Below are 27054 nucleotides of genomic sequence, written 5' to 3' on the forward strand. Positions count from 1 at the left end.
TCCCACTGGAAAACTCAGAGCCCTACTAGACATGGTAACTTTTACGATTCAACAATTCCAGGGCTGGGGACATAACAGCAACAGAATATTTACAGCTCCTCCTGGAGGCTTTGGACTCAATCCTCAATCAGATAAAAAAAAAAAAAAAAAAAAAAAAAAAGTAAAAAAGAATAAACAAGCTCAGCATGTCTGATTCTTGTGGAGCATAAGCACTCAAAAGATAACCGTCAGTAACTGCTTCTGTAGAAATTATAAGTTGAGGTAGATTGATATGTGACACAGCAGCTGGTTTTGTTCTTATCTTGACCCCCCACAGATTAAATGACCCCTGGATTAGTTTACTGTAAAGGGTTTGTTTCTCCTCTTACATGTGACATCACATTGTAACATTTGCTAGGTTCATGTGAGGCTGGTTGATGGTGTCCTCGGGAAGTTCAGGCACATTAACAGTACAAATTCAGTGTTTGCCTTTGATGCAATACCACTTTCCTTGATGCATAATTTCTGTTTCCTCTGCATCTGGATAAGACTGGGGTCATGAGCCTAGTGCCAACACCCCCTTGATGTAGTCCCACCAGCACTGTGGAAATGGCCTCCAAGCACTTTTTGCTTAGGAGATTCAGACCAGAGGTAGGCAGAAACTGCAGCATCCATTAGGCTTCTCAAGTTCTTAGTCTTTTGATTTTCTTGGCTGAATATATAACTGTTATTCACTTGGGCTGAACTTTTAACAAACCTTCAGAAACTCTAGCAGAGAATTTCTTTAAACATCTTGAAATCCCTGAGCCCAGAAATGCTTGCTTCTCATAACCCCTCACTCACTGTGTGTTGATCACGAGTCTGTCCCACTGGCCTTTGATATCATCTTCCGATGGCTGCTCCGTTATATAAAGACCGTCAAACTCCAACTTCCGTGCCACTTCCTTCTCTCGCTTAAAAATAACCAAGGGGACCTGTGGGGGAGGGGGGAATCAGCATGTCGACCCTTTTTTAGCTGGACTGACATGTCTCACAGAAACTATCTTTACAAAACAGCTCTTAGAAAGATCTATTTCTCCATGAACTTGCGGCAGGCAAAAACTTGAGATAAAAAAAATTAATCAACTATACTCAGGCAGAAAGAAGCATCTAGAAGGTTTGGGGGAAAGCAGCACGCATACACATGCATGTTTTAAAGACAACGGGGTTATTGTATAATGAGATTAATGGCAGCATTCTAAATACTAAAAAAGACAGTTGATTACAAAATACTCAATATATTTAAATATATTATGAAAAGAGGTGAAAAAATCTTACATAACAGAATGCATGTTTTTTAATGTCTTTGATAACAGCATGCATATATTATATGGAGGTAAACATTGGTATACTGGCTGGTTTTGTGTTTCAACTTGACACAAGCTAGAGTTATCAGAGAAATGAGCCACCCTTGAGGAAATGCCTCCATGAGATTCAGCTGCAAAGCATTTTCTCAATTAGTGATCAAGGGTGAGAGGACCCATTGTGCTCCCTGGGCTGGTAGTCCTGGGTTCTATAAGAAGGCAAACTGAGCAAGCCAGTAAGTACCATCCATGGCCTCTGCATCAACTCCTGCCTCCTGCTTCCTGCCCTGTGTGAGTTCCTGTCCTGACTTCCTTTGGTGATAAAAAGCAATGTGGAAGTATAAGCTGAATAAACCCTTTCCTTCCCAACTTGCTTCTTAGTCATGGTGTTTTGTGCAGGAATAGAAGCCCTGACTAAGAAAACTGGCAAAAGTCTTGGTGAAAAAAAAAAAAAAAAAAAGATGTCACTGTCATCTGCGGATGACTCCCTTTTCACATGGACAGCGTCTATGTGGGCACAGGAGGTACTGACACTGAGCAAGTATCCAGGAATATTTACTCCATGAGAAGAGGGGGACAAGAGGTAGAAGAAGCCCCTGTATTTCACACGCTAGTCTTTTATTCTAAGTCCTGGCATTTCATCTATCTTATGAGACTTAATAGCCAGAGGCACAGGGCAGTGAAATAAAAAATAAGATATATTTGCACAGGTGAGGACATCCAAACCACTCAGAGAGATTATATTACTATCTCAAATTCTATTCACCAAGGCTCACTGTTACCTCCCATCCCCCAGGCAGGGATGTGGGGATAAAAGCAACTTATTTTCTGGATGAAACAGCAGGAAGTGTGTGTCTTCTGTCATGAATGTTGAGAGATCCGTACCTAACAACAGAACACTTGTGCCTGACAGGTATTTAACTGTGAGAGTCTATGGGTGGCAGGGAAGGTGGTTCACATTTGTGTGGTCAAGTTGTACTTGAAAAGGTTGACTGTATAAATAGTTATGAGTAGGCGAAAGTGTACCTGAAATCAATGACTGATCAGTAGAAACTCAGAGAGGTCAGGCTCTCTTGTCCTAGCTTTGGACATGGAAGCCTATGAACACATTTTACTCTCTTGCCCTTACCCCCTTATTTTCCCTTACTCCAACCTGCTCCTCCCTTATGCCCCAGAGGTGTGGATCCCTAGAGCATCCTAAACAAAATGCTATACTCAGCAGTTCCTCAGCACTGGAATCCCCAGAAGTCTACACTACAGCCACGCACTCTAAACACACTGGTACCCGGGGACTTACTTTCAAGCAGTAGTATCCGATGATGCAAAAGAAGGAGATGATGGTGTGGAGGATGGCTAAGATGCGCAAGGTGGGTTCCATGTAACCACTGCTCTCCTCCAGGACGTAGTGAACCGCAATGATCCTATGGGGGCTGCTGTCCAGGCTGGTGGTCACTTTAGCGGTATCGCTGGAAGTTCGGGTAGGCAGCTCCTTTCCTTCAACCACAGAAGAAGTGGAGACCTGATTCAAACCATTTAAAATACAGTCAGTTCTCTGTGTGCCACGTCATCACAAACAGAAAGAAATGGAAACACGACATCTGCAGACAGTTGGGTGTCCAGTCAGTACATAATGGTATCATGGAAAGACTATGAGGAAAGGGTAAAGAGACAGCTTTTCCAACAGCAAATACAAGTAATAAGTATGTGTCTAAAATTTATGCTGGGGTGGGGGTGGGGTTGCTGAGAGAGAACTTAGTTGGAACAAGCACTTGCTGCTAAGTTTGATGACCTGAGTCCATTCTCCAGAAAGGACATGGTAGAAGGAAAGAACACCCTTGCCAAATGTTCTCTGACCTCCGAATGCACACCATGACATGCTTATGCCACACACACACACACACACACACAGAGTTAATTTTTTAAGTTCATGATAATTGAATGAAAAGTTATAAGGATCCCAAACTGTACAAAAAACACTAGATACTTTTATTCTCAGTTATCCATATAATGTCATGTGAGAAAGGGACCTCCTCACCCAGGCATCATAAATCATAACAAGTAAGAAATTCAGCTGAATCATCTTGGGAACACTAGGGTGAACCCTCTGTAGCACTCAACCTTCTCGGTCCTGGCCAGTTGATGTTCCTCCCCCTCACTTGCCAGGAGTGCATGCACCATCTTCTGGGGCATCTCTAGTAGGTCTGGGCTTGGGTCTGTCCCTCTGGTTAAGATGCAGTTTAGAATTGATGTAATGTGCTCACTTGCAGTTCATAGGGGAATCTATCCATTGGCATCAGTCACTTTTCTCATTCAGAACTGCCTTTAACTCACCAGAATGCATGTACATACCTTGTAGAAGAGCAGGATGAAATTGATGGCGAAGGCAACAAACAAGGCCAGCATTCTCATGTTGTAAAAGTTGCGAGCAAAATAGTTCTGTCAAGAGAGAAAGAGTTAAGAGCAGGCCATCGGGTAAGAGATCGGAGATGGGCGAACGTTTTAAACAAAGCATCCATTCATTTACTTCAGACTATACAGACGGAGAGCCTGTTGGGGTCTTGGTGCTAGAGACACACAGCAAAGGACAAAGTGAGAACTAACAATAACCACATTTTCAGATATCATTTGAGAACTCTAAAAGGCATATTGATGCATAGGTGAGGGTTTAGGGAGTGAGGTGGTAATTTGGAAAAGGTGGCTAGGAAAGGCTTATGTCAGGAGGTGAGCTGGAGCACATACCTGGGGGTGACAAGGGGGCTACCTGAGCCAACACAGGGGGAAGGTGTATTAGAGACATGGAGAGTGCTGACGGGGCCCGAAGTAAGAGTGGGGCTGGAGAGAGGGTTAAGAGCATGGACTGTTCTTGCAGAGGATCTGGGTTCAGTTTCCAGCACACACAGAGAAGTTCACAACTAGCTGTAATTCTAATTTAGGGGGATCTGATGCCCTCATCTAACCTCCAGAGGTATTAATAAAGAATAGTTGTGTGTGTGTGTGTGTGTGTGTGTGTTTGTGTGTGTGTGTTTGTGTGTGTATGTGTGTGTGTGTGTGTGTGTATGTGTGCAGAAGTTGAGTTCTAAAGGCCCCTGATGAAGATTTGAGTTGTCTATTACAGTAAACTGATTCAATGATCTCTAAATCCATTTACAACCTCCAAGACTACACTTTAGGGAGGTGAAGTCTGTCCTAGCATTTCCTGGATTCAGAATGTGGATGAATGACCTAATCCTTCCTGGAACATATCTCGCCTCTTCTGTAATGTGAGCATAACAATAGAACCAGCCTCCTATACTTGCTACGAGAATTATTGAGAATACACAAGAAGTCCGTTATTCATTTTAATATGCTACTACTATTAATATATGATACTTTGTATCTTGCCACTGTTATGATTGCTGTTTTATTCTAGATTGGGTAAGATGCTGTTGGAGAAATAAAGAGGACAGGTTAGTAGGCATGACTGCAAAAACATCGTAGCTGTGGACATGGAAGCAGGTAGACCCTTGAGGCACTTTGAAAGAACTGAGGGTTGTTGCTTGTTTGTTTTCTGTTCTATGTTAGAAGTAAGAGAGAAAGGGCTCAAAGATCAGCACTAAGTGACTGGTTGGTATGTTACATTGAATCAGAAGAGGCCAAAGCAACTCGGCAGAAGAGGATCTAAAGGAAGAGGCCCCATTGGAAGCTACTATTTGTTATAACATGAAGTGAGCTTTTGCCTGATAATGTCTAACCCTAACGATGCCTCTCACTAATCTCTCCATGGATATACCCTCCTCTGTGGGGTCCCTGCCCTACAGTGGATGCTAGCTTTACTGTCACACTTAGATGTACTAGGACTGAATAACATACTCAAACTGTGCCAATCATATTGGTATTATCTCCTAGAAAGTAATAAAAGAGGTCACAGAGACGGAGTTATCTAACTATGGCTTTTGTATGGGGACTGTCACAAAGACATGGAGAAGAGAGATCTACGGGCAGGGGACGAGCATCATGGACATGATTGGTCTGATGAATGCTAACCGGCAAGCCAATGCCAAAGCTACAAAGAGATGGAGAGAGGTGGAAGAGTTACATAAAGCTGGGACACATAGGAACCCAGAGGCTGAAACGAAAGGACGGCCTCAGTTGCTTTCCTTATGCAACGGCAGAAACAGGCTCCTCGGGAACCAAAGGGCTGCTAGAGGGTACTGCAGAGCCTACCCAACCTCCAGAGCATCTACAAAGAGAGATGCCTGCTGCTATGGCAACCACTGATGCATATCAAATTAACAATTACACAGAGTTATCTCAGAAACCTTTATGTTCAATGGACTCAAACAATATAGAGAAAACACAAGATTTGGAACTACTCCTACAAAAAAACCTATGAAAAACTACCTTCTTTCTCTCGTTTCATTTTCTTTTACTTGTCTCTAAAGAAAAATTTTGAATTATCATCACTGAAAAGCTGACTCATTTGGTTTATACTTACAAAATATATTTCTGTTTTACTTCTATACATTTATACATATTTCTTTTTAATAGAAGGTGGGATGATAGACTCATTTGGTTCTGGACTGAACTATAAATTCCACGGACCCAGGAGGCTATGCCTAGTTTATAGTCAACTATTACAGAGCCTTGAAAATATGCCTGATAGGTTCTAAAGTATGTGTTGGAAGACTATGGAGCTACTGTGGTGTCTGTTATGCAGTCAAGGGATGTCAAGACAGTAACATAGGTAGAGGCCTTGGGGGTGTCAGACCACGTGAAGGTGTGTAGAAGCCACAGAGTGTCAGGCAGTATAAATACTGTAGAAGGAGCAGTAGCTTGAATAAAAAGTCACCTGCCTTAAAACACAAATACAATGGGTTGTAGAGATGGCTCAGCAATTAAGAGCACTGGCTGCCAGTGCAGGGGACCTAGGCTTGGCTCCCAGCACCCACATGGTAGCTCACAACTGTCTGTAACTTCAGATCCAGGGTATCAGATGCCCTCTTCTAGCCCCCTCAGGCAGTTGCATACACATGGAATACATCAATGCACGGAAACCTTCACGTGTGCACATAAAATAAAGGTAAACTGTTTCAAAAACCCAAATACACTAAAATGGGTAGATAAACATCTGCTTAGCTTTCGTAGGTCAAACATCTTGAGCCTTCATAGGTCAAAGCAGTTGCAAAGAGAAAATACTTGGAAAAAATGTTATCCTAAATGGATATAGACTTTTTTCTCTTACCATCATTCCCTAAATGATTCATTATATCAAACATTTCTACAACATTCATACTGCATTAGAGATTGTAAATAATCTAGATAGGTCAAAACACATGGCAGGATGTGTGCTATTAACACTCAGACATTCCACTATTCTTACATGAGGGGCCTGTGTACTCTCAGGCATGGGTTGTAGAAGGATTTTCCAGGTGCTACCCATAGCCAGGGACAACCAATCAGTAGCAAAAGTCTCACCAGCAGCTTCTGTTGGTAGGCTATGATTTTCTTCCAGAATGCTGACTCAGGGACTTCCGGCTCCCCATAGCGATGTGTATGAAGCTGCCTCGACTTCTGTTTGCTCTTATCGTCTTTGGCTTTTTCTTCTTTTTCTCCATCCTCCCCTCTGTGAAAACAAAGGAGTCATAAACCACATAGAAGACCTGAAGAACCCTGCAGCTACTTTGCAAAATACAAAGTGAGCAAATAAATCCCAATAGCTATTTAGAAACTAAGTTCTATATGTATGGACAGATATGTTCATATGTAAGCATGTGCGTGTATGTGCATATACATGTGGGATCCAGAAAACAACCCTGAGGATCCTTCCTCCTCAGGTACTACGCACCGTGACTTGTGAGACAGTCTAGGACTGTCTCGCCTCTTAGGCTAGGCTTTCTGGCCAGCAACTCCTCAGGGTTTAACCACCTCTACCTCCCCAGTGTTGGGATTACAAGAGTAGGCCATCATGTCCCGCCTTGTATGTGAGTTTTGGGAGAAAACTCGGTTATACATTCATGTGGCAAGCACTTTAGGAACTGACCTCTATAGCTCCCAAACTAAGTTAAACCCCAAAGAATCATTGCATTCTGGGTTTTAGATTGAGGAAAAGGATTTCCTGCCCTCACCACAGAAGAATAATTCTGTAGAATCTGAATCAAAACAGCATTATTTTTTTTCAGGCCAGAAAGCTTTCTGTGCCCATATTTTAGCAGGTTCTCTTTATTTTTGTAGTAAGATGTTTGAGTCTCCGGTCACTACAGCCCCTATTCAAAACAGCTTGCTTTCTTCTTACTATGGATGAAAGGAATACCTTGTGCATGCCAGGCAAGCGATTGCCATGAAGTTACACCTCTTTTTACCATTTAATTGGGACAGGTTTTCAGTAAGTTGCCCAAGTTGGCCTTGAACTACCTCTTTATAACACAAGCCATCCTCGAATGTGTAGTCTTCCTGCCCCAGTCACTCAAAGGCTTAGAGGTGATTGTTTTATTTGTGTGGGTGTTATTTGTGTGGGTGGGGTATGCTATTTGTTTGGGGGAAGGAGTAGGGCATGCCCTTTGTGTGTGGGAGGTGACATGTCTTTATGTGTATGTGTGGGAAATGACATGCCTTTATGTATATGTGTGGGGAGGCATGCCGTTTGTGGTAGGGTCATAGTCATATGCAAGGTCAGATGTCATATGCAGGGTCAGATGCCATAGTACAGTAGTGAAGGTCAGAGGGCAACAGAGGTTGATCCTCACCTCCTAGGAATTGAACTCAGGGCCTCATGTTTGGTAGCAAGTCCTTTACTTGCTAAGCTAGATTGCTGGTCCTTAATTCAAATTTTAACAGTCTCTAACCACTGAGACTTAAAAATCAAAGTCCTGTACATTTTTTTCATAAATAAAGGACATTGATATGCTAATACAGATACACATTCACTTAATTTTATTAAGGAAAACATACTAACTTTAATATCAATATAATCTTATTGCTTTATTAATTTCAGGTAACAATGGAATTAGAAGTTTAGCACATTTTTAAGGATTAGAGTTACTTATTTATGTTGTGTGTGCACTTGCACATGTGTGGGGGTCAGAGGACAAGCTGAGGTGAGAGTTGGTTATCTTCTTCTACCATGTGGGTCCTGGTGCCTGGTCTGAGAACTGGGATAAGACAGGAACCTGTGGTTTTCAGGTTTTCTTACCCTTTTCTAGCTGGATAAATGAGCTTACATACCTTTGGGGTGAGACAAGGGTTTTTTATTCCTGATGTAAAGCTGTGGTGGAGAAAGAGTTGGGCATTCGCCTTGTTTCATGCTCTGCTCCGCATTGCCTACATCTGTGTTTATAACCGGGCTCCACAACACCACGTGTGCTCATGAAGATGCAGACCCATCGGTACAGACCACAACAGGGAACATACGCCCATGCATTAGTGTGTGTGTGTGTGTGTGTGTGTGTGTGTGTGTGTGCGCGCATGTGTGTGTGTGTGTGTGTGTGTGTGTGTGCGTGCTCACTCACACTAGCATGCACACAGTGGAATGGGGCTCAGGAATCTGCACTGTGTTTGCGAGTGGGTGTGTGGGCACATGTGTGTATGTGCATATATGTGGGCAACAAGGTAACCTTGGGTGTGGCTCCTTAGTAGCCATCCACCAATATTTTTTCTGACAAAGTCTCTTACTGGCCTAGAGCTCTCTGATTAGGCTAACTTGGCTATCCAGGGGTCAGTCTGTCTGTCTTTCCCTCCTCAGTTCTGGGATTACAAATCTGCACCTCACATCAATGATTTGGTGTGGGCTGTGGGGATCGAACCCGGGTCCTCAAGCTTATGGAGCAAATGCTGTACTAGCTCACCCACCTCTCCAGCCTGCAACTTTCATTTTTAACAATCTCTAAGAGACTTCTATGAATGTGGCCTCAGACGACACTCAGAGAAAAACCACTCCAGAACTCACTAAGCTGAATTTGCCTCATTAGTTTCTTCCCATCTTCAAAAGGACAGACATTCATCTATAAGATTTATACATCAGCCTTTATATAGAGACACTGGGGTCTCTTCTGATAACGGAGAATCACACATAGGAAATGCCCATGGAAAGAGGAGGAAGACCCTAGGTGAGGGTAATCCGGGCGGCCCTACAGGAGGCGAGGTCCTAGTTTTCACACAGATCTGAGATGGGGTCATGTGACACCTTTGCAAGCTAAGAGTCTCTATCCCAAAGAGCAGGGGCCGGGCCAGGACAGGAGGTTCACGGACATAGAGGAAAGCCTGTGGTGGTACATACTCAGCTTTCTCCGGTTCAGACTTGGTTTCTTCCTTTTCTTCCTTTTCCTCTTTCACCTTCTGCTCCTTGAACATTTCAATAGGAAACAAAAATAAACGAGAATATTTCATTGTTATTGCAGGTGCTTGTATATGGTGCGAGTGTTCTTCTTGACTCTGCAGGAAGGTATGTGCATACGTGGCCATACACACAGAGATCAGAGGACATCCTAAGTCATCATTCTTCAGGAGACTCACACCTTGGTTTTTTTTAAGACAGGTCTGAGATTTCTAAATTAGACTAGCCTTGCTAGCTAGTGAACTCGGGGGCCTTGCCTGCCTTTGCCTCCCCTGAGCTGAGATGATGAGCCCCTGTGCTATGACATTTGACTTTTTCTTTATAAAATGTGGGTTCCTTGGATTGAACTCCTCGTGCTTGCAAAGGGTCATACATAGATTTCTACTGTTGCGACAAAACCCCACAAGCAAAAGTATCTGGCGAGGAAAGGGTTTACGGCATGCCACAGTTTACAGTCCATCACTGGGGGAAGTCGGGACAGAAAACCTGGAGGCAGGAACTGAAGCAGAAGCAGGTAGAACATTGCTTCCCGGCTTCATTTTCATGGTTTTCTCAGCCTGCTTTCTTATATAAGACAAGATTATCTGCTCAGAGGAGGCACCACCTACAGTGGGTTGGACCCTCCCACGTCAATCATTAATTTAGGGAACGCCTGCCACACTTGTCCCCATGGCAGCCTTATGGTGGACTTTTTTTTCTCAAATGAGAGTTTCTCTTCTCAAATGACTCCAGCTTGTGCCAACTGGACAAAAAAAAAAAAAAAAAAAAATGGTAACCAGGACAGGAAGCAAGGACTTCAGCGGCAGAGATCTTCTCAGCTCTCTAAGCAGGGTCATACGTCACCTCTGAGCACCTCTGGGGAGCTGTGTAGTCAACTGCCAATTCATAGCCCGTACACAGGAGCCCTTTTGGCTATACTGAGATAGAGGCTCCATGAATGTGCCTCCGGTCTCTCACCTTTTATACACACCCGCCTCTCCAAAAGCAGTGGATTAAGAACTTTCTAGGCTCCAGTCCACTGGCTTTTCTCATTTCAGAAACCACCTTCTTTATCTTATTCACTGGGCCAAATCTTCTTCATCTTTTGAGGGCAATTTAAGTCTAACCTCTTGGTATTACCATCTAGCTACTGGTGTTGGCATTGTATCAGCACATAGGCCTCCACCCACTGACAAACCTTTTGGCTCTGACTATCTCATTCCCTCAGTGTTCTCAGACACTTGGAAAAACAAGCATAAAGATGAGGGGATGGAAAGACGATACATTTTTACATGACACAATTCATATATGTTTCTTGTGGATCTAGTTTTGTCTTCCAAAAGCCTTTTTTTCCCCCAGAAATTCAAGAGAGAGAGAGAGAGAGAGAGAGAGAGAGAGAGAGAGAGAGAGAGAAATATGTGTGGTGTGTGTAAGAGTAAGAAAGAGGTAGAGCACATGTGCCCAAGCAGAGTGATGATGACAGGGTGAGAGAGACAAGGGGGAAAGAGAGGGGGAGAGGGGGGGGAGAAGGGGAGAGGGAGAGAGGAGGGGGAGTGAGAGAGAACGAGAACCTGATGGCATTACTAATGATGACTTAAAGTACCTGAAACTTTTCTTGTACCTCAGGGACAGGGATGGGGTTGGTCATGAGGTCACTGAGGCCGGCATTCGGGTTGTGAGGAATTAGTTTGTACTGCCCTCCTTCCCTCTTCAGATCCAAGCCGAATATGTCGGAAAGAAGGTCACTCTCCTCTGTCAGTTCCTTCAAGTCTGTCAGGTCTTCAGAGGGCAGGGCTGACTCTAAGGGCTTCCTCTCTCCCTCCTCCTCATCTCCTCGCACCTCATCCTGAGTGGGGTCTGGCATGTTGGCTAGAAGTTCTGCCACTTTGATTTTCTTAGCACCTTCTACCAGGCTGCCCCCCAGCAACAGGCTGGAGATAATGCGAAAGAAGCCCCTACAGACGCTGGCCACGAAGTGCAAGAGGGTGACAAACACACTCCAGTAGGATGAGAAGAAGGCCAAGACCATGTCCTTCACTGTCATCTTCTTTATCCTCTTCATCTGCTTCTTCAGGCTCTTCAGGCTGAGCATCCTCACGAGGGTTAGGACATTGTACCTAAGAGCAAACAAGGCCGACTGGATGGTGAGGAGGGAGAAGAAGCCCATCCGTGGGGTCTGCTCCTCTGGCCTCTCCTTCTCACTCTCTTCTTTATTTGCCGACCTCTCGTTCAGATCAGACTCTGAGATCTGAGCTGCCAACTGCATCTCAAAGATGGTGTCCTCACAGAAGTTCACAAAGAGCTCCATCTTCTCCTTCTCCCCACCCTCATTGACCACATCGAATATGAACTGCCTCTTGGACTCCTTGACCTGGGGCTTCTCCCACTGGGTTCGGCTGGATTCGCTGATCTCAAAATAGACCCTCTCAATGCGCTTGGCGCTGCCCATGATCTCAATACGACCCAGGAAAGGTTGGAAGTAGTTGAGGACACTCTCTGCTAATTCCAGGAAGGTCTGCAGCCTCGTGTCATTGGGCATGTGCTCGGAGAGGTTGGTCAACAGAACAGCCACGTTGAAGCCGATGTCCTTGGCAGGCTCATGGAACCTTTTGACAAACTCTTCATAGTCAAGTGTCTCGTTTTCATCTGTCTCTGCACAGGACAGCAGGAACTCAGTCTCTGACTGGGTGTAGTGCTTGTGGCTCTCCATGGCTTTGTGGAAGTCTCTCTTGGAAATGACCCCTTTGCCATCAGGGTCATACTCTTTGAATGTGTCAGAGGATGTCAAGTCCTTCAGCTTCAGAAACATGTCAAAGAACTTGAGGATCATCTCCACATTGTTGGATGACTCCACAAGCATGTCCACCATCTGTTTGCCTATTGTTCCGTTCACCACATTACCTGGAGGAAAAGCATTTGTAGATGTTTAAAAAATGAGCACTTTTGACAAAACTGGTATCTACAATCAATCAATCAATCAATCAATCAGTAATCCATCAGGCAGAACTGGGATTAAACATGAACCGAAGTCACTGATTTACATTTCCTCCCAGTCTATGAGCCCTCAAGAACAGAGAGATAATTATTTCTAATCTAGTATCTCAAAAGGTGATTAAAAAAACACTGGAAGGACCTTGATCCAAAAGTAATTGGGTTCTACACATAAAATCATATTTCTGGGCCTGTGAAATGGTTTATCAGATAAGGGTACTTCTTGCTGCGACTGACAGCTTGAGTACCCCTCCCATTTCTCCTTCTTTTCCTTCTTCTCTCTTGCTCTCTCCCTCTCTTTTTCCTTCCCTCCCTCCATCAATGTTTTAGAATGGAAACCACCATCCTGTATCTACTCAGGGTCCAGAGTTTGGAGTTAGAAATGAAGAGATTACCTATAAGCTTCAGAAAAATGGGGTTATTTTCTAAATAGAAGTCCCACAGAATATTGTCTTTCTAGAACATGGAGTTCTATGAAGCCCCAAACAGGTAGATGATTGGCAAGATGCCACAGGTATTGCCGTAACATGTTTGTGTAGTAGACACATGTGGTGACTGAGGTAGGCTTCCAGGAATGCCTGAGGGAAACTATCTTAATTATACTGACTGGGGTTAGAAGACCCATCTTACTTGTGGGTAGGACTATCCTCTGGGCAGGGGGTCCTGGAGAAAGGAGCTGAGCACTAGCAGGCATGTGTTCCTTGCTCCCTGTTCTCTTGTTGTGGAGACAACACAACCAGCTGCTTCAAGCCCCTTCCACCTTAATTCCTCCCCCAGGATACCATGTGCCACAGAAACAACCATTTCTCCACTAAGTTGCTTTTATCGGGTAATTGTATCATAGCAAGAAGAAAAGAAGCTAAGACACCCAGCAATGCATTGGAGCTGCTGAACACTGCTTCCTGGTGTGATGTCTTGCTGCGTGATGATACCAAATAAAAGCACAAATGTGTCTGAAAAGAATATAAGAGAACTTGAAAGTAAGTGCACATTTAAGGTCTTACCTTCTAGCATAGACAGCAGCATGACCACCATGTCCTTCTGGAGATCCATAAGTTCTTTTAAGAGCTCAATCTGGCTGGAATCCTAGAAAAAAATGGATTGCATTTGAGAGAAAGGGAAGAGAATGTGGCAAGATCACATCAGTCTCACAGAGAACTTTCTGGTTGCAGACACTAACCCCTTAAGGCATTGTAGAACTATAGAATATACACACATGGCTGACTTAAAATAAATTGTTGATGAAGTAAAGAACTTCACTGCTCACTTTGATGTGTGTATGCTGAAGTACCTGCAAGAACATGTGCCTGACAGGTGTGTAGGAGAATCCAAGTCCTGGGGATCATGCTAAGGCCAGACAAGATTCAGCTGTCTCTGCATATTGGCACAGTTTTCACTTGAAAAGACAGTAATTTTTCTTCACTCTGACTTCTTTCTTCATACTCTTTTTTATATGTACTTATTTATAAAGTGTGTGCGTGTGTGCATGTGTGCATGCAGGCATGCTCATATCTACTGTAAGTGTGTAGAGGTCATAGGACAGTATACAGGGAATGGCTCTCTCCTTCCACCATGTGGGTCCTGGGGACTAAATGTGGACACCAGGCTTGGCAGCTAGTGCCTTCATCCTCTTAGACACCTCTCTTCTGACCCTAACCCTTGTGTTGTTGTTGTTGGTTTTTTTTCTATCATGTGCTGGGCATCCATTAGCAACAGGTGTGTCAGACCATTAGATACCAGCAAGATGCCCTGCATCAGAGAGGGTGCCAGGATGAGATTTTTTTTTTCTATTCATGCATCTTTAATTTGAAATGAGAATTCAAGGTAGGGAAGCAAGAAGTTATTTCTAACAGACTTTGCAAATTTACATCAAAACATGTTCCCTTTTTATCTTTATAACCACTGCCTTCTCTTTGACTTTCAGAAAGTTGCTTTCCTGGTAGCTTGAATGTCATTTTTGCTTCTGTGTGACCCTGTAAGAACTTCCCCTCCTTCATCTTTGCTTGTGTGTGACCCTGTAAAAACTTCCACTCCTTAACAAATGTATCACAAGTTTCAAATCCCTTTTCAGTATCCATAAGAGGGAAGAAAATCCCCAGTAAACAAAGAGCAGAGAATGAGTCGGGAGCCAATGGCTTTCTTCTGGACCTTGTGGGTACCTCCAGTTACACGCACATACCCAACACACACACACACACACACACACACACACACACACACACTTTTTTTAAAAAGCATTTACCTTAACTAGCTACATGATATGTTATTATGAGTTCAATAAAAATAAAGTGATTTTTATCACAAAATAAATTAAAAATTTAAAATGAAGAATTTGATATAGATTAAAAGACCCTTAGGGGAGTGATATTAAGAGATGATATCAAACTTAAGGAAGCAAGTATAGTTGGTGGCTCTAGTCCATGTTGTACCCACTCAGTTAAAGGCGCTGACTTACCTGAGACAGCTTCATCTGCATGTGTGCAAATACATGAAGGAAGCCCACCACAGCATCCCACAGCCTACTGTGTGCTAGGCTTTGCTGGTTTCCAGTACAAGGGCCCTGCAGCATGAACAGAGAGACGATGATCGTTTAGGATCATGTATTGGCCCAGGGAAACTATAGGGAATAAAGAAATTTCACTCTCTGTTCACACATCTCATTAGCAGCTCCTTATCTATGAAGAAAGAGGCATAAAATACAAGAGATGTGGTAGGGATAAGGCGCCCTCAACAGTTGGTGTCCATCCTGCAATTGCCTAGTTAAACGTACCTAAAAGCGTCTCGGCGATTTGATGGCTTGTTTCTGTATGAATACTAACACACTGGGCATACTGATCATTTCTTCTATTTATGGGAAAAAAGGAGGGTACTGATGGTTTGCTTGTTCAGTCAAGTTGATAGCTACTACCTTGTGTAAAAAGAATACGTTAAACTAGTGTGGCGGCAAAGACCTGTGAGCCCAACAAGAGGAAGGAGTTTAAGGTCATCTCTGGCTACTTAGTAGCTAGAGACCAGTCTGCACTACATGAGACCCTTTAGAAAACAAAAACAACCACCAACAAAAACTATGAAAATATGCTTAGGAGAAGAATTTTTTTTTCTTATTCCTAACTAAGTAATGTAGATACAATATTCACAGAGTAAACAACTCTGATGTTTTGCTGTATAATTATTTAGCAAACAGTATAACCACTGACAATTTTTAAATTAATATTTATCATTAATCTCATAAATCCTAAATGCAAAGGAACTGAATCTGTTATAATATATATATTTATAATATATGTACATATATATTTTTAGAAAGCTATTGGCTGAAAGAGCTCTAGGCTTCAGTCTCCCTTAGAACACAAACCAAGCAACATCATTATAATATGAGCTGAATAGTCAGGGACAAACAAGCAAAACAACCTCTAATTAGAAGCCTTATTATTCAGCCAATCATATGTTAATATACATAAAAATAGTTCCTTAAATATATACTACATATTAGACACATTATTTAGAATACTCCCAGAAACACAGGATGAAAGTTCTCCCACCCTACCCCCTCGAGGGAGCACTGACTCAGTTGCAGGCAGGCTAGGCCTGATTTATAAATAGGTAACTTATTGAACTCTCAAGTAATTTTTATAAATACAATTCAGTGATTGTTAAACTCAAATTTTAACATGGGGGAGGGAGATGGTTCAATGGATAAAAAGGACTGTGTGAGCCCAATGAGATGAATTCAGTTCCTATGTTCTACATGTAAAAGAAAAGCCAGATTCAGAGGTGCACACGTGTAATCTTAGTCCTTTTATATGGAGGTAGAGGCAGGATTGTAGTGAGCTTTGCAGGCAAGCTAGACTGGAGTACTTTACATAAGTGTAAAGTGCAATTTCAGCCTCACTGATGACAAGAGAGAGCACCTTGCAACAAGGTGCAAGGCTGTGGTAAAATCTGGCTTCAAAACAATAATCTGTGGCGTTTTGTTGCTGCTGAAGTGCGTCTGCAACCTCCTAACACCTGGTGCAGGTATCAGGGAGAAGAGACCCCAAGATTAGAGGTGAACAGCAGAAAATCAGCTTGGCCTTTGTTTAGTGACAATTTCCTCTGGGACATATTTAAGGTTCTATATTAGAGCAAGAGTTTCGCATCACACTGGGCTAAGTAGGACTTGTGGGGCAGTCCTGATAACACAACAGTGGCAAGCCGAAGGCTGAACCTGCACTATCACCTTCCCAAATGAATATTGCAGCAAGCCATTATTTTGGATTAAAACCGGCTGAAAATCAAAATTGAGCCATTCGTGATAAGGTTCCAGGTTACAAAGTCAAAAGCGAAGCTGGTACCCTGACCTTCAAATCAGCTGGAAAGAAAAGGGCTTTAATTCTGAGATCTTGTCTCAGGACCAGGGAGTCAAAATGATCTACAAAGAGTAACCAATCGGCATCAGGACGAAGGGTCCGACTTAGGTTTGATTTTTGCGTCAGGATTCTGATGAGGAAGCACTTTCACGGTCTTCCCAAGGAGAATTGGGAAATAATGCTAATTATGACTGGAAATGACATTATGCAATTTCACCCATGTGCATCCTTCAAAGCTAAAAAGAATGTAGTGTACATTTAAGAACCTGCTCACCCTTACATTGCTTGCATCTGGGAGCTGTTAGCAAATCTAAACACAGGTTCTTAAATGCTACTTTTTAATTATTCCTGTGCAATTTCAGCCTCACTGTCTCTTGAATACTATAAACTATGTGTTAACAACCCAGTTTCTCGTCTCTTTCCTTTCTCTCACTTATTGTGTGCTCAACAGTTATTACAGGCCCTAGAAATGTAGCATTACACAGACTACTCCTCTAGAGCCTCTCTAATGACCACAGTTTCACTGTGTCTAGTTGTATACACCAACCTCATATTTAGTGTAGATATTGGTAAAGAGAAGGCAAAGAATGAACTGAAGGGCTGGGGAGATAGGTAAGAGACCCAGCACACACACGGCAGCTCAAAATGGCCTGGAATTTCAGCTCCAGGATATCTGACACTCTCTTCTGGCTTCCCTGGGTACCCACACATACAAAAGATAAAATACATGAAATATATATATATATATATATATATATATATATATATATATATATATAATTATTTTTTAATTCAATAGGAATGTGGAATATATTTTAGGTGCAATATATTTTCTATGAATTCAATAACTGGTTAAATTCTATCTCTGTCTATTTTTCTATCTATCACCAATCTATCATCTATCTACCTATGCACCTATCTGTAAGTACTGGGGATTAAACCTAGAGCTAGGTATGTGTTTGCCTTCTGACCTTTATCTGCCATTTCTACTTTTTTTTTTTTTTTAAGATTTATTTATTTATTATATGTAAGTACACTGTAGCTGTCTTCAGACACTCCAGAAGAGGGCATCAGATCTTGTTACGGATGGTTGTGAGCCACCATGTGGTTGCTGGGATTTGAACTCCTGACCTTCGGAAGAGCAGTCGGTGCTCTTACCCACTGAGCCATCTCACCAGCCCCTACTTTTTATTTTGCAACAGCATCTACTAACTTGGCCATGTTGCTGAGATTTGAACTCACTCTGCAGCCTAGGCAGGCATTGGATTTGAGAGTTTTCTACCTCACATCATGATTAGCAGGAATGACAAATCTGTGCCCCCCAGGCCCAGTTCAAAGAGTCTTTTTAAAACGGCTGTTTCTGTCTCTCTTTACACAGCTGAAATATTTGGCGCTTACCTGGATGTACTCCGTGAGTGTGTTGAACACCTGCTTCGCCACTTGGATGGCTTTGGAAAAGTTACGCTGCCCCTGCTCATCTATGATGTCCTTGCCAGAGTAGTACCAATAGAAATCACTAATGGACTCCTGGAAAACAGAGACCATGCATGCTATGGACAGGCATTAGCCAGCCAGTTCTCACTGACCCAACCAGGCTTGGACGACAGCAAAGAGAGATCTTAAATACAGTGGCAAAAGGAAAGCTGTGAAATAAACACTTGTCACCAGCAACTTCCCTAAGGGCATGGTGTGGAAAACCCCATTACCTCCAGCAACACCCCTACCGAAATAACAAGCAGAGAGCTTAGCTTTGAAAATTGATGACCATAGATTTGACAAATGGAATAATTCAGGAAACCAATGTACTTTTCTGCTGAGTGAATTTGGATGTTTATAAAGTGATCCTGGCAAGTAGATAGACCATGGAACAATGTTTTAGAGGTTACAGATGTCTGCCCTCCTTTTTCTCCAAAGAAACCATGAACATTTCATCAAGGTGAGTCCATAGCTAGGAGCTATGGTGCTCCTAACTTCTGTAGCTAAGGACAGTGGCTGGTCAAGCAGGCTCCTGTGACATCAATATTCACAGATATGTTCCATGTTAACACATTTTCAAGAGGTCCTCATTGTCTAAACGAATAACATAATTTTGTTGAAGATATGGACTACATTTGAGTTTGGTAACATAGTCTCAGAACTTGCAAGTATGTTTTCAGAAGTGCCTTTAGACATATTTGCTTCATAGGGGACTTTTCTCCCATTAAGGAGAGGAAGGAAGCCTGGCGTGGTGGCACACGCCTTTAATCCCAGCACTCGGGAGGCAGAGGCAGGTGGATTTCTGAGTTCGAGGCCAGCCTGGTCTACAGAGTGAGTTCCAGGACAGCCAGGGTTATACAGAGAAACCCTGTCTTGAAAAACCAAAAAAAAAAAAAAGGAGAGGAAGGATGAGAAGAGGGAAGAAAGAAGATGAAGTTAGGGGAGAAAAAGTGAGGCAGGGAGGGAGGGAGGGAGTTAGAAAGAAAGGGGAGAGGCAAAGAAGGGATAAAGATGAAGAAAAGAAAAGAGCAGAAGAGAGGCAAGGAAGAGAAGAGAGGGGAGGAGAGGAGAGGGGAGGGGAGGGGAGGGCAGGAGAGGGCAGGGCAAGGCAGGGAAGAGGAGGACAGGGCAGGGCAGGGGAATGGAGTGGCGGGGAGGAGAGGAGAGACTAAACTACCATACTTCTTCATTTTCAAAGGAATGGGCCCGGCCTGGTGATGTCATGTTATAATCCCAGCTGTTGATGGTAGAATAGCCTAAGACAAAACTCACAAGTCTAAGGGCTTCCTGGGATATAGAGGGAGTTCAAGGCTTTGAGTTAGAATCCTAGTACCAGGGAGAATTTTTTAAAAAGCTATTAAAGAAAAAGCTGGAGGCTTAAATTTCTATGTCTGTCTTCCTTCCTTCCTTCCTTCCTTCCTTCCTTCCTTCCTTCCTTCCTTCCTTCCTTCCTTCCTTTTGTTCTTTCTTTCTTTCTTTCTTTCTTTCTTTCTTTCTTTCTTTCTTTCTTTCTTTCTTTCTTTCTTTTATAGGACACTGAGAGAAATAAAACCTTTATGGAGCCACTGTCATTGTAAAGCCTCATCCCTTGGCTGCAACGTCACAAACTGGTTAAACGTAATTAGAGTGTCCTAAGCATTTTTAAGCAGCAAGGTGTTGGGTTAAATTTTAAATCAGTGAAAATACTAAGACAACAGTAAAACCCAGCTTGGTGTGCCAGGAGACAGTGGGGTGGACTTGCTTTTGTATCCCTGTATCTCTCTCCCTAGCGGTGACTCAACCGAAGAAGCAGGAATGGTGTGTCAATGTGCTTCGTAAAACAAACTAAAATACTATTGACCTCAGAAGGAGAGGTTACAAAAAGTAGAATTATGGGAAGGTTGTAATCAAAGGTAAAGCCCACACGTTAGCTAGAAATCCACACACATTCAAACCCACTTAGCATTTCTGCAGCTGGCCAGCTGACCCCAGTGTCACCCATGGCTGGCAGGTGCGACCACTTACCTGCACTCGAAGGAGGTAGTCCACGGTAGAGATGATGATATTAACTGTGGTGTTGTTGCCAGTCTGAGTTCTCAGGTAATTCTGAAAATCTACACAAAACCAAAATTCTTTTACTAAGAGCCCCCTCAGAAGTACAAAGTAAGGTGACCTTACAAGTCAATGATGGCACAAAGCAGTAACATTAGGGTGCCCAAAGGCTTGTTTGTCTAATCTCTTGAACATGAAATCGTTCACATCTCCTATAAACCTCCAGTTAAGTCGTGGTAGGGAGCCTGCCTCCGATGTGTAAGGCCCCAGGTTTGATTTCCAGCCACATAAATGAAAAGCAGAATGAGTGATGACCTCCCCAAACCTATTTCACAGAAGGTCAGTGCTCAGCTCCAGATAAAGACATTGCTAGTGTCAGCTGATCCCACATTCTATAGATCTGGGTATATAGGTGACTGGGGAGGTTTCCATCCTTGAGGACATAAAATGGAATTATCTATTCAAGAACCTTGTGTTCTCAAGTTCTATACAAAAATGTTTGGAAGACAAAGGCGACACTGAGTAAGGAGTGGTTTCCTCTCCTTTTGGAACTGCAGGCTGGCCCAGAGCTGGGTATAAAAACAAGAATAGAAATACATCGAGTAACATAGACAAATGTATGCCCGAGGTCAATAAAAATCAGGGGAAAAAAAGATAGCCATCCACATTACTGTGAAGCTATCTAATTTATTATCATCATCATTATCATCATCATTATCATCATCATTATCATCATCATTATCATCATCGCCACCACCACCACAACCACCACCACATCCCTTGTTTTCACTAACATTAAAATAATAGGAAGATCAAGAAAGCCAGGAACATGGTACACCCCTGTAATCTCAGCATTTGGGAAGCAGAGGCTGGAGGAGGCTGGTGTCCACAGCCAGTTTGGAGCTAGTGGACACCAGCCTCCTCCAAGGCTAGTGAGACTGTCTCAAAAAACTAGGAGGGAGAGAGGCAGGAGAAGTACAGGGAGCTGGGAAGGGAGTGAATAAGAGTGGAAGGGAGAGGGAGAGGAACAAGGGACTGGGGAGGGAGAGAGGGGTGGATAAGATGTATGTATGGATGTATGTATGTATGTATGTACGTATGGATGGATGGAGGCAGGCAGGCAGGCAGGGAGAGAGGAAGGGAGAGAGGCAGGGATGGAGAGAGGAAAGAAGGCAGGAAGAGAAGCAGAGAGAGGGTAGGAGGCAGGGAGGGAGGGAGCCAAGGAGGGAGGGAGGCAGGAAGAGAGGCAGATAGGCAAACAGGGAGGAAGGCAGGCAGGGAGAGAGGTAGGGAGGGGCAGAAGGAGGGAAGAAGGGAGGGAAGCAAAGACAGAAGGAGGAGAAGATGAAAAACTATGCAAACTTTTTTTTTTTTTGCCCTTTCTAATTCTTTGAAGAATTGAGTTGGAATTTTGATGGAGATTGCACTGAATCTGTAGGTTGCTTTCAGCAAGATAGACGATTTTTAAAGCATCAGTTCCACCTATCAACTGCCACAGTGTAGAGCTCAGTGCCTGCAAAACAATGCTCAGGTGTGCCCCTCCAACTCAGAAGCTGAAGCCCAGTCAGAAGCCAAGGGTGTCTGCTGTCACCGCAGAGCACCTCACTTCCTGGCCACCATCTGCAGGGGTCACACATCACTCACCTGAGTTGTGCCCCTCACAAAGCAGCTGCAGGAATCGGAAGAGATCACAGGTGAACTCATCATCCTGCAGAACCTTCTCCCCTGTGGGAAGGACAGAGGGTGAACAGTGACCGGCCCCAGGTGCCCTCCCGCTCGCCCCCACCTCCAACTCTTGCACATCCAGCTAGCAGCTTTCTGCACCCAGAACAGAACCAAGTCCCAGCCACCACTGGGCTTCTATCTGAAGCTCCTGGGATCATGCACTTGGCAGATAGATGTGCTTTTTCTTTATCAGAAAAGAACAGGTCAATCTTAAAACTCGGGTTTCTCTCTGTTAGAAGTAGCAGCATGGGTTGGCAACATTTTACAAATAACCCAAAGGTTGAGGCCTTCCTCCCTGATACCGTGAATAGTAATGAACTCTACATCTTTTGTAAATATTAGACTCACTTTTCTCTAGAGGCATAACCACATGGTTCACTGGCAAAGCCACTAACAAACAAAACAACACTGAGTGTTTCTTTTAATAAATTATAATTAAGAGATCTTTGTGAATATTTTCAACTGCTAGAAATGGTCAACTCACGTTAATTTTTCATCAACTTGTCAACTAAGTAAAAAAGGCAGTAGCTCAGGTGTTTCAAATAGAGATATGCCTAGTGGGATAGTGTTTTCAGAGAATGGGGAGGAATGTCCCTGTGGAACTCCATGAAAGACTTAGGAGCTCAGCTGATTGCTGATCACTAACAGAGAAAGGTAAGAAGACAAGACAGCCAGCCCTTGGGCAGAAGCCATGTTGAATTATAAAAAGTATACATACATCATGATTAATGCTGAAGACTTAGGAAAGGGCTTGATCCCTTACCTATTTTGCAATTCACAATCCCAGTTTCCTTCTAGACACAAAAGCACAAGGAAAGAAACAAACACGAGACAGCATCACACAAATGAGAACTGACTGTTAAAGCAAAATAATGTGCAACCGGGGGAAAAAAATGTCAACGTTATGAACACCTTCTTAGGGATATGCATTACTTAGAAAGAAAAATGACCAAAAAAAAAAAAAAAAGCTGCTTTGCCAGTGAATGGATGTACTAATGTATTTAAATAAAATAATAACTGTTCAGGCTCAGGCTGGGAAGAGTTGGGGTTGAGAAAGGACACTATGCAATCAATGCTCATGGGCTCAGCTAGCTAGATGAATGATCATGGAGACACGAGAGCTGATGGACTTACCAGTCCGTAGTCTGTGACTTTCAAAGTGAGAGGCTTCATATAATGGTAGGGGTAGGAAGCAAAACCATTTTGGTAACTAATGTAAACATTAAAAAAGTATATATAATCATTGTACCTGTTTCCTTACTCACTCCCAAGAAATGATAAAAATTGCCAAGCACACCAATCTAATGATGCAGCAAATTCAAAGAGTAAGAGGAACCTCCACACATGGCTGATAAGTCCATTCCTCAACGCTTAGGTCCATGACAGGAGAACAGTTTAGGCTGATAGACAAGCTAAACTCTCCATTGATGATTCTAGGTATCATTTTCATGAGCCGTATAAATCAGAAGACTCTTCAAAATGATATTGAAATCAAACGATTATGAGTTCATTCAGACATATTGATTCTTTCCCTGTAAGCCCATTAATTTTTTTTTATTTCAGAAAATGAAAAACTGCACTGTATGTATGTATGTATGCATGTATGTATGTAATTTTTCAATGTTCAAAATGTCAATGGCCTTGTGGAAACTATTCAGAAAAAATTAACTCTAAAGTAACAACACTGAGGTAGTCCATTTGTGTGCCTAGCAGGCAATACATTATAATCGGACTTTCATTATTGTTGCCATAGTGGTGATTTCTTGACTATAAACTGAAACAGATACAAGAAATTTCATTTATTTATAAGCACAGCACACACATTAGAAGAATGGGGAAGATGGGAGGTTGGGAGTAGGTGGGCCAAGCCTCTGCACACTATCAGTGATGCCAGGTATATCCCAGGATGTTCTGCTTCATGAGCTCACTACTATTCAACTAAAATGCTGCCATCACCCATGCTGCCAGTATGTGGTCTAGTAACAGAGACAGAAGTTGGCTTTATGTCTGCAGATGGTGCACAATCAAAGGTCTCTTTGTGTTATATGCAAAAGAAAGGCCCCTGTCACATGCAAACTAATATCAATAATAAGTAATGAAATGGAGGAGTCATATGGGGTTGAAATGTTTTTTACAGTCTTGGGCTATTTATAATGGTCCTAGGGGGGCTGATGCGAATAATATGAACCATATCCCTCTGCTCAGGATATCCAATACACAGAGGGAACTATTTAGATGCTGTCGCTTGTGAGGAGTTTGTTCTTTGCCTCTTAGTTATTTCTCTCTATAAGATGAGGCCACCATGTAGCCTGCCAACTGCTCTACATCCTCTACAGTATGCTTATAAATTATAAAGATGGGAGCAACGTGCCTGCCTGAGAGATTGTTACTTGCCTATACTTAACTGTATGTACAGCTTAGGAAAATCATTACCCTCATTGAAAGGTAGCTACGTAGCCACAATATTTTAAATTTTCATTATGAAGAAACCACATAGACCTTCTTCATTTAAAGAAAGAATGGAACAGAGATGCCAATTTTATGTGACCTAATAAAATTAACACATGTTATTCCTATAGTTGATTTACCTGGGCTATACAACAAAGAATATCTGTTTAAGATCAATTAGACATATGTGCTGCAGTGGAGATGTGTGTATGTCTGTGTCTTTGTGTAGAACTAGGGATTATTCAGAATGACTGTGACACCATTTGAAGTTCTTAGCCACTTTCCCAGATAAAACTTGGATTGATTGCTACTAATATTAATGGATAATTAATTGGCAATACTTATTAATAGATCCATAAATTTTAGTGGCATACATAAGAATTATATTTAGTATATACATAAAATAATTGAAAAGGGACAGATCTCAAAGGCCGTAGTTCTCATTGTTATAGGGTTCTGCTATATCCATATTTTAATAATCAGTATATGTATCAAGGAAATTTCCCTACAATATCCCATTTAAATAAATCTCAGAAATGCCCTCATGATAACAGAGAAAATTAATTTCAAACTGATTTTTAGAGGACTTAGATATCTGTTTTATGTGATATCAAACTGAAGAATTAATACTGAAGATACTAATTAAGTAACTAGAAACTTGGGTATTTCATTGCATGGGTTTAGTTCTAATATCACCTCTTAAGAAGCTTCATCATAACTTCTGTAGTTATTTGACAATATGACTAGCAACTAACTTCTTAAAATGGATTTTCAGTTCACATTTAGTGACTATGAGCTTGTGCTAGAAACAGAATTTCATTTAGACTTATAATAATATAAATTAAGTTGGTGCAATCTATTTTGCAATTTAAGAAACAACTTGGAATGTAGGGAACTCAACTAACACCATAAAGTCATTTGCTGGTAAAAGATCTGAGTCTAGAGACTGTCAGTAAACATCCAAATGTCTCCTCTAGGCCCCGTGTCTTTCTAGATGAACAATAACCTGAACATGAGTAACCCTGAAGTCTGATGGAGGAGGCAGGCAGAGAACAGTATATTTCTAGACTTCATGGTCTTTCTGCATCAAGTGTACCATCCCAGCTAGACTTTGTAAACTTAGCATCAGGATTTACTGAAATCTTTGACTAACAACCATCACGTATATCATATGTTCTTCACATTATGCAACCTAAGGAAACCATTTCTATGATGTGGTTTGTGGAAAATGTAATGATTAGCTTTAACTGTCAATATGACAGAGTCTGATTGAGTCTGTCCATAGGAGATGGACCTCTGGACATGCCTATGAAGGATTATCTTGATTATATTAAATGACATGAGAAGACCCATCTTGACTGTGAGGGATACTAGACTGTATCCATAAAGTAGAGAGAGTGAGCTATGTATAACATTCCTTGTGTTGTTTCTTGACAAGGGCTTCAATGTAGCCAGCAATTCACACTCTTACTGCCTTGATTCCCCACCATGATGGACTGTGCCCTTGACCTATGAACCAAAACTGAACCTTTTTTCCCTTAAGTTGCCGTGTCAGGATGTTTGATCCTGATAGGATCCAGGAAAGAAACTAACACAAGCAATCCTTCACCTTAAATCTCCCACTTTGCAATGGAGAAAAACAAACTCTTTACCTACCCATTTTGTGTTTGGGCAATCAAAATGGCTCAAACTCATTAAGGTGCTTTGAAATTTGGAGTGTGCTGATTGGTTTATGTCAACTTGACACAGCTAGAGTCATTTTGGAAGAGGGAGCCTCAGTCGAAAAAATTACTCTCACAAGACTGGCCTACAGCAAGTCTGTGGGATGTGGGATGATGCCTTGAGTGATGACTGACCACTGTGGGAAGTACTACCCATGAGCAGATAGTGCTGGGGGCTAAAGCTGGCTGAGCACATAGCTGAGGAACAATTCAGTAAGCAGGACTCCTCCGTGGCCTCTGCTTCAGTGTCTACCTCTAGGTTCCTGTCTCCTGTTCCTGCCCTGACTTTCCTCACTGACAGAGTACAACATGTGAGTTTTAAGTTTATATAAACTCTTTCCTCCCCAAGTTGTTTTGGTCATGGTGTTTAATCACAGCAACAGAAACTGAACTAAACAAGGTACAGATGTAAAGCCTGAAAGGGATGATGCCAGGTCATACAGCCTACACATTTGAAACAGTGTATTTTGGTAGGCTGTATCTGTAACAATCTACAAATGCCATAGAACACATCTACTAAACCTGAGTTAGTGAGAGACTGTGTATACAAGATGTTCCTATTTCAGAGGCCAAACAATTTAAAAATAATAATAATAGCAGAGTGACTTTTGTTACTCAAGTGAATTAAAGTAGCCACATGCAAACTGTCAAACTTTGGGAGATTGCTTCTCTTAAGCCAGAATATTGGCAACTCGCTGGTCACT

General features: G+C 42.4%; 1 protein-coding gene across 9 annotated transcripts in view; it reads right to left on the reverse strand.

The window, feature by feature from the left end:
* Ryr2 (ryanodine receptor 2) overlaps window positions 1-27054 on the reverse strand; it is a 557252-nt gene that overhangs the window by 30843 nt on the left and 499355 nt on the right. For 7 of the 9 annotated variants that reach the window (XM_029547437.1, XM_029547436.1, XM_029547432.1 and 4 more), the window contains 11 exons: window positions 22101-22181; window positions 20430-20518; window positions 18348-18476; window positions 15056-15160; window positions 13605-13686; window positions 11213-12510; window positions 9574-9638; window positions 6777-6924; window positions 3672-3758; window positions 2620-2841; window positions 823-953 (listed from right to left, as the gene is read on the reverse strand). In XM_029547437.1, coding sequence (XP_029403297.1) covers window positions 823-953; window positions 2620-2841; window positions 3672-3758; window positions 6777-6924; window positions 9574-9638; window positions 11213-12510; window positions 13605-13686; window positions 15056-15160; window positions 18348-18476; window positions 20430-20518; window positions 22101-22181 — 2437 coding nt within the window. The remainder of the gene's footprint in view (window positions 1-822; window positions 954-2619; window positions 2842-3671; window positions 3759-6776; window positions 6925-9573; window positions 9639-11212; window positions 12511-13604; window positions 13687-15055; window positions 15161-18347; window positions 18477-20429; window positions 20519-22100; window positions 22182-27054) is intronic. The other 2 variants (XM_029547433.1, XM_029547430.1) reach the window with 2 other exon arrangements.

This window comes from Mus pahari, chromosome 16 (assembly GCF_900095145.1).
Source record: "Mus pahari chromosome 16, PAHARI_EIJ_v1.1, whole genome shotgun sequence".
Taxonomy (NCBI): Eukaryota; Metazoa; Chordata; class Mammalia; order Rodentia; family Muridae; genus Mus; species Mus pahari.